The sequence below is a fragment of the Hesperophylax consimilis genome, chromosome 20, assembly GCF_061612785.1.
Source record: "Hesperophylax consimilis isolate HC1 chromosome 20, BYU_Hcon_1.0, whole genome shotgun sequence".
NCBI lineage: Eukaryota > Metazoa > Arthropoda > Insecta > Trichoptera > Limnephilidae > Hesperophylax > Hesperophylax consimilis.
Window position 1 is genome coordinate 32,419,007 of NC_142855.1, and position 7,872 is coordinate 32,426,878.

The following is a 7,872-nucleotide window of genomic DNA, read 5'->3' on the forward strand; positions in this document are numbered from 1 at the left end:
AGATAATATTATCAAATGGCTATGTTTTCTTACGAACAAATGACAATGGTTCAATTAATAATAATACATATAGGTCTCAACGACATGTTACATCAGATGCGTGATCAGTACATTTTGATGTAGCATGGTTAAAAGCATTTATATTTATAACTGAGTCATCACATATAGTGGTAAGTTATTTCTGAACAAGATTTATACAGAAGTTGTCGCATATAGCGAAATGGAAAATGTAATGATCTGCCCTTTCTACTTCAAACTTTTCCTTCTCTTCTTTCTACGATAATTTTCCTTAAGTCCCGTAGGTAACTTTTCCATAAGGCTTTGGTTATATATATATCCGGGGAGGGAAGGTCCTCCCTGCCGTCTTTTCTTTATTACACACCCCTTCAAGAGTGTACATCCTAGTTTGTCTACGTGACGTACGACCTTGAACGTACTCATTTCACGTGACGGTTCAGTATAAAAAGGCTTCACCGAACGTTGTGTTGGTTTTTTGTTTCTCGGTTTAGAAACCTAGTTATTTATGTATGTGTGGTATCCCTTGGTTCTTTTGAGATAGAGTGAGTTGAATCCATTACCGCTGTGTTTTAAAACCATTTTATAAACCTTATCTTCTAAGTCGCCTGCTCCCCCCCCACTAGCTACTCGATTCTACCTATCGTAGGGTAATGTGAATATAATAAAGTGTTAGATTTTATATATGTGATATACATACGATAAGTTTATGGTGTTAGTTGTCGGCGCCATCCATGTATATATTTTGGGAGGGGAAGGAGAGGAAAGGAAATGAATTTTTTTCAAGCTAAGATTGACTCCTCCTCTTACCAAACAAAACTGATGGATGATAATTTGAGCAAGGCGATCGATATCTGCGTGTCTGGATATCACAACCGGCCGGGTCTCCCCTTGTTCCTAATCGGCAACCTTCACGCCAGAATAAAGAAAACCAGGTCTCATCACCAATTTCAGAATTGCCCCAATCTCAAACACCTCCAGGAAAATCTACTTTACTGAGTGTAGAAGGGGAAAACCATGACATCCCTTGTCACGAATCTAGTCGCGAAAATGTGACACGTAAGGTCCTAAGTTACGAGCCACCTCTAGAAAACATTGTAACTCCCACGCCGTCGGGGATTTACATCCCTTTCTAGGTCAATACATAGATAACACACGACGATCTTGTCGACATTTAGCCTGCTTTTTAACGATAGGTTGTGTGCCTACCCATTCAGCCAATTATCATGTGAGATATATGTAAGGTCTACTCGAAATGCCAAATTTAGGATGAGGACTGTCTGTATTTTAATATTCGGTTCTAGTAATTATTTTATGAGGTTACTAGCATCCTCGTGTATTAGGTATGGGTAACTCCTACTGAATACCTATCCTCTCAGGTAGGTATAAACGGATAATTGGTTTGATTTTTGCATTTAATTTAAAGAGGCTGCCTACCTCTCGAAAGGTACCTGTTGAGAAAAGTTGTTCGGTTGGTAGTTTTATTTCGGAGATTACCATCTCCCTCTTTTGACTTTAGATTTGTTTTTGTGCATTCCAATTCGTAACTTAGAAAGTCAAACAATAGATGAAAAGTATTAAATTAGAAAGTCAAATAACAGAAGAAAAGTTTTCATTTTGTTCCGTCTGGTTGCATCCGATCGCTTTCAATTTGGGACGGCATACGCTAGCAAAACTTCCCCTTTGACTGACTGTACACCGCGCCTTGTCCTATATATGAAAAGGTCGTTGACTCGTCTCTCGCTCACAGCTGATTGACGGTTCGCCTAGCACATCCCTGTTAATGATAACATTATTTGGGCGGCAGGTGTCGTAAACTTAGTTCCTGTACCTCGGTTGTATCCGTCTTTTAAAAAGGTCCTCTGAAATTTAATAAATAATATAAAAACTCACCCAGTTAGGCACCTCTCATTCTCAGCGTGAAGCTTACCTGGTTACACTATATAGCTAAATCACTTTAATTTTCGACCTCCTCCCTACGCTTATAAAAGGGTAATTAAATATTCCTGTAAATAAAATTGTAACTCCCTAATCTGTTAGGATTCGAACCCACAGTTAATAATCTATTTGATTCTCTGGTTTTCGGTCTCCGTGGATAGAATGCCATCTCGCCAAATCAATAACTTAGCCCGATTAAACACTTCCTGCCTCTAAGTACATTCACTCTGTTTTAAAAACGCAATCATTATTTTTATTATTTTCATGTTTTTAAGACAAGCAATCTAGTTCGAACTGTATACGAAATCACGTTTAAATCAACACAACTTTATAACACAATCGCGATTGCACAACACCTGGCGCCCCTCAGGTGGGTTTTTACAAAACGGCGCTCTACAAATTATCCAATTATTATTATTGTCATTATTATTAATTGTTTTCCCACTGAGTCGAACCACTTTTACTTCACACAAACACCGGATCAATAATCTTTCACTTTAATTCAATATTCCGCAATATTCTCTAATACCATTTGAATTCAATAATTAACTGTAATTTCAAACAACACTTCTGATTTGTATCCATTCCTCGGGGCTGTCAATGCACCCAAGTTCAAAACTCGACTGTCCCTCCGGTCTCTCCTTTCCCGTGGGAATCTGTTTACTCCAGGCCTGTCTGTCAATAAATCTTCCGTCGTTGTCTAAACAAAAAATTTTTTTGAGCACGTTCGTTTATTATTTATCGTTTATTTTTGTGGATATTCAAAACATCACAAAAATTATCCTAGAAAATATATGTATATGAGTTTGCACTACACTATGGTAAGTGAAAAGTTAGCTAGGTAACTTTGTGCGATTACATGGAATTACTTCATGGTTTTAAAGGATGAAAGTATTCATCGTAATAAGGTTTTTTATAAAATGATAAAAAACGTAGTAATTTGCAAAGTAACTATAATAAGAAAGGTCAGGTTTTCATCAAGAACTTGTACACTTAAATATTATGTATGTAACATTAATTTAGAGAATATAATTGTAGATATGTGAAATTCGATCTTTAAATGGATAGCAAGAGTAGATTCTTAATCATTGTTTCTATCATGAGTTACAGAAAATTTATATGTTAAAAAAGTTGTGTCTTTTGTGCATTAGTATGTACCGTATCTTATTGGAAAATGGACTTGACGACCTGATCTTGTAGTTGTCTTTGATTCAGGTGGGTCTGGAACAGATGTATGATTATCGCGAGGGAGTCTTAGAGTTCTTCCATTAGTTGGTTCGGCTGGCGAACATTTCAATTCCTCACGAACAGTAGATCTCAGGCTGGTAATATAAGTGGGAGGGTTTCCATCCAGTTTTGCTCACCATTTGCCATGAAAGATGCTTTTAAACTGGTTATTGCTTGCGGGTGATAAGCGGTAGTCGTGCTGAGAGATGATGTGACAGATTTAGAATTCTCCGGGTGCGCGCGATGGTTTGCTTTGCGGTTTGTTGGTCAAGCGCGGGTCAGTGTGTCGACGCCGGGCGCTGGTGACCGGACTCGATGATGATCAGGCACTGGGGAAGAACGTGGTTCTTCAAGTACGCCAGTGCTGATGTAAAGGCCGAAGGTACAGTGGACCTTGCAGGCGGTTGAGCGGGAGGTGTTTGAACCAGTGAGGATGTTGCTTGTCCTCGTGGTGGTCGCGATGTATGGATGAAGCGCTGGTCAGATTGCTGGAACCAGGGCGTTCAGATCCGATGTAGGCTGGCCAGGGATGATTCCCGGGACCTGGGCGCTACAATGATGTCCCGATGGAGTCCATGAGCAGAGCCGGGAATATTGTCCTTCGCGCGATGAAGATGCGCGGGTTATTGCTTGTGTTTCTCTCTAATTGATGACGGCTGATTGATGACTGGTTTGATTTGTTCCATTTGAAGGGGCAGCTTTAGTATTTGTTTTTGTAGGTAAAATACATGATGTACATCTGCTTCCGAATGTGCTGCGCGTTGGTCTTCCATATTGTTCAACTTTTCTTGTGAAATTGTTACAGGTTCTTGAAACGATGAAGGTATGTTTGTTTCTTCCGATGAGGTCATTTCCAATAATATGTTACGTAATACGTTATGCAAGACATAAAAAATCCAAAAAAAAACTAGAGAATAATTTGTAAGAATCTATTCCATCTACCGGGTATCTTGGCAAGTTATTAGCGAGTTCGCGTTTGTATTGTATTTTAGTGAAGACGCAAACCGCGTCACGTAAGCTATTGTGAAATACCAATATGCCAATATGGCGCTATTATTATATAGTGCAATAATAATTTAAATTTGTTATTACAAAATAGTATGATGTTAAATTACCTCAAAGTAAGGTTTGGCAATTATTGGACAATAACCTTAATATCACTACAATAATGTACATCTAAAACATGATTATGTAGGTATGCTGAACAATTCATTGTTTTGCGAAATGGCAATAAGAAATCGTGATATAGGTTACTTGATTGAGATATGTGGGTAGGTTGGCTTGTTCAACTGCAGGTTGTCCACGTGGATTGTTGCGTCATCTTCCTTGTCCGGGGAGTAGATGCTGCCGTTGTAGTGGGTAGGTTGTAATTCATCGCAAGATTATGATGCCATGGTTAGCCACGTTGTTGACAGCCTGATTTCAGGATCGTTCTCACTGAAATTAATTTTAACACGCACTTAATTTTCATAAAAATAGTAAAACATTTCAAGCTAGGGATTGATTGACAAAATAGGGTATTGATGGGAACTATACCACGTGTATATTTCCTTAAATTACCGGGACATTTACTAGCATTTATATTAAAAAATTGATTTGTAAGAGATATATGAATTGGATTTTACTTACTGATCTTGCCCGGGATTGCTGTTTCTCTTTTCTGATCCTTGGCAGTGACGGAATGTTGCAAAATGATTTTAAAATACTAAAGTCGGTATATTATTCTGAGTCGAAGGGTCACCTATTTGGCTTGTGTTATAGTCGGGGTCACCAATTTGGCTAGTGTGTTATAGTCGGGGTCACCAATTTGGCTTGTGGTGTTATACTTACCTTTATAACGGCCAATAAATGTGTATAGTGTAGGTTGTGATAAAGTGAAAAGATGTAGTTGATAATTTAAGTTTATTGCAAACACGTTACACTATTACACGATTTGAATATCAGAAGGATTTAGTAGGAATCAAGAAATGTCGACCGCCAAGGTAGATCGGAGAAACAGGAATGTTTGGTCGGTAATGAATTGGCAGCGAGCTCTGTTTTTGGGTTGCCATCCGTGAAACAGTGTTTCCGTATTAAAATATTATTTTAGGCTGGCTGACGGTTCTTGACCCCACAATATAATCAATATTTGAATTTGAAGTAAACAAATTTTCGCCCTTTCAAAATTAATCATATTTTTAACTCAGTATGTTTATATGGTAATATCATTCGGTTTTTTGATAAAGTTGGACGGCCTGATACCTACATAGAGAAGCTTCTAGTTTGTTCGTTTGTTGATTGTTTTCAATTGTTTTCCTGGGTAATCTGGTTTGCTCTCGTCAGCTCTCGTGCTCTTTCTCGTTCCCTGCCCTGGTGTTGGTCCTTGCCGCCTTTGCCTTCGACATTTTTGGAAATCGACTTGAGCTTATTTTACAATAATTTATTATATGTCGCTTTCGTCGATCGGCGTGCGAACTGTGAATTTCCTGATTCGACGGAGATGTTATGTCAGGTTATGTGAAAATGCGCTATTTACGCGCAGATTGTTTAAAATCTAAAAAGTTTATAAATAGCATTTATAATTATATAGTTGGCGGCATCATCATCTGAGGATGAGCTGTCCAACAGATCCAGCAATAGGCGACAAGTATCATCCATTTCGAAAACGTGCTCAAGCTGTCAGTAAGTAAAGTTGTCACTTTGACAGATGAAATTATGTTCCTCGGCCGCTCTCGAATTCAACTGACCCCCTCTCCTACCATAGGAAGAAATATTTGATAGCGTCGTGTGTCGGTAGAAAAGATGATGCGCTGTACATTAACTTTTGATGTGAGCTTTGCGTGTGGCAGCAGCATAACTCTATACAGAAATGCCAAAATTGTCTATTGGCAATTTTATTAGCGCGCTGAATTTTGATGTTTCCGCTGAATTCATAATATTACCCATTGACGCATTTTGAACAATTGATTAATTTATCACTAAATAAGGAAAAATGACCGTAAGTTGTACAATTATTTATAATTTTCATGTTTATTCTGTATTTTTTTACGTTGGTAAATGTATTTCGTAAGGTATCGTAACCTTTCCAAGAAGTAAAGGACTTTATAACCTCAAATTCGCTTTGAATGAACAGTGTTTTATACGTACAAATGACATTTATTTGTAGATTTATTTTCACCTAATGACGCTACTCATTATGTTATTATATTATATTCACTAGGTAGTGTGTATTTTTGCCTTTGTCAGTTTTTTATTAGTCACCTCATTTTCGTGATGTTCATTTACTTATTTTACATTGTTAGTTATGTAATACATGATAATTCTCCTACAGACTATTAAAAAAAGGGCAACGAGTGTGCAGCTGGAGTTTTTGGTGGCGTGGCTCTCGGAGAGGCCTGCCATGGCTTCCGGTAGGTTCCAGGGCTTGGAGGGACGCCTGCAAAACCTACGAGAATGGCAGAGGTTAGCAGAGGATCTAAACGCGCTCGGCTTTGGAACCTGCAAAACCGGAGAAAAGTGGCAGCAAGTATGTGCATATTATAATAATTCCAAATAATCTATTTCACCAGAATAGTTGTTTGACTAATTATTTAATTGTTTCAGACCTGGAGGGACCTGAGGAGCAACGCGAAGAAGAAGGCGTCGCGGCTTCGAGTGGAGATGTGCCAAACTGGGGGAGGGGTGAGCAGGGTACCACCTCTCACCCCACTCAAGGACAAAATTCTGGCCATTATTGGGCCAGAACTCATTGATGGAGTACCTGGAGAGGAGACTCCTTTCCACTTTGTATGTTTCAGATCATATTCATGCACAGTTCAATTTTAATATGGATTGGAAAACTAAATAGGTAGTTTATTACTTTTTACAGATAGAAATTATTCCCAGTGTGGAAATGTTAATCCCCGCGACGCCTGAGCCTGGGCCATCTGGCATCAGAAGAAAGGCCTCGCACAACGTTTCTAAACGACTATGTAAGTACTTACACTGAAACATCTTGGGGTGTATAGGAATTATGCTATGAAAAAGAGTAAGAATCGTATGTAACAAATATATTTATAAAAAAATTACATAAATATTTTCACTTTCAGTCAAAAATAGAATGGATGAATTCCTTCAGATGGAGCGGGAGAAGATCCAAATTAAGCGGGAGAAGATCCAAATGAAGCGGGAGAAAATTGAACTTCTCAATGAAATGAAAGAGATGATGGCTCTGATACTCTCAGAGGTTATCAAACGGAAGTGTAAGATATGATTTATTGTATATTAGACATTATAATGGCAATATACTCGTACATATATTAATATTGTCATTTAAAAACAGATGAGACAAAAATTACAACATTAAAATATTATTGCCATTAAAACTCAAATGCCAGAACCAGAGGATGTTATTATTGAAGATGATTTTAGAGAGCTGGTTTAATTGTGGCGATTGAGAGTCTCAACAAGCTCACGTTGAGTTAGCCGACCTTGCCTGAGGTTATTGTCGTGTCGATTGTTAATATCAAACACTTCTCTACAATCATTTTCAATAATAACATCCTCTGGTTCTGGCATTTGAGCTTCAATGGCAATATTGTGAAGAACAGCGCATGCATTCGTTATCTTCACTGCCATTACTGGGGTATAATGAAGCACACGATGTTTTAAAAGACAGCGCCATCTTGCTTTTAATATCCCAAAACAGCGTTCTTTACAATTTCTAACCCTGCA

At 38.2% G+C, this 7,872-nt stretch overlaps 1 protein-coding gene across 1 annotated transcript; it reads left to right on the forward strand.

The window, feature by feature from the left end:
* The first annotated feature begins 6,092 nt into the window (after nt 1-6,092).
* Nucleotides 6,093-7,411, forward strand: LOC149414563 (uncharacterized). Its single transcript, XM_089644233.1, has 4 exons — nt 6,093-6,157; nt 6,491-6,685; nt 6,763-6,945; nt 7,277-7,411. Exons 1-4 carry the CDS (start codon nt 6,152-6,154, stop codon nt 7,409-7,411), a joined length of 519 nt encoding a protein of 172 aa, XP_089500359.1. The 5' UTR covers nt 6,093-6,151.
* Nucleotides 7,412-7,872: the final 461 nt, after the last annotated feature.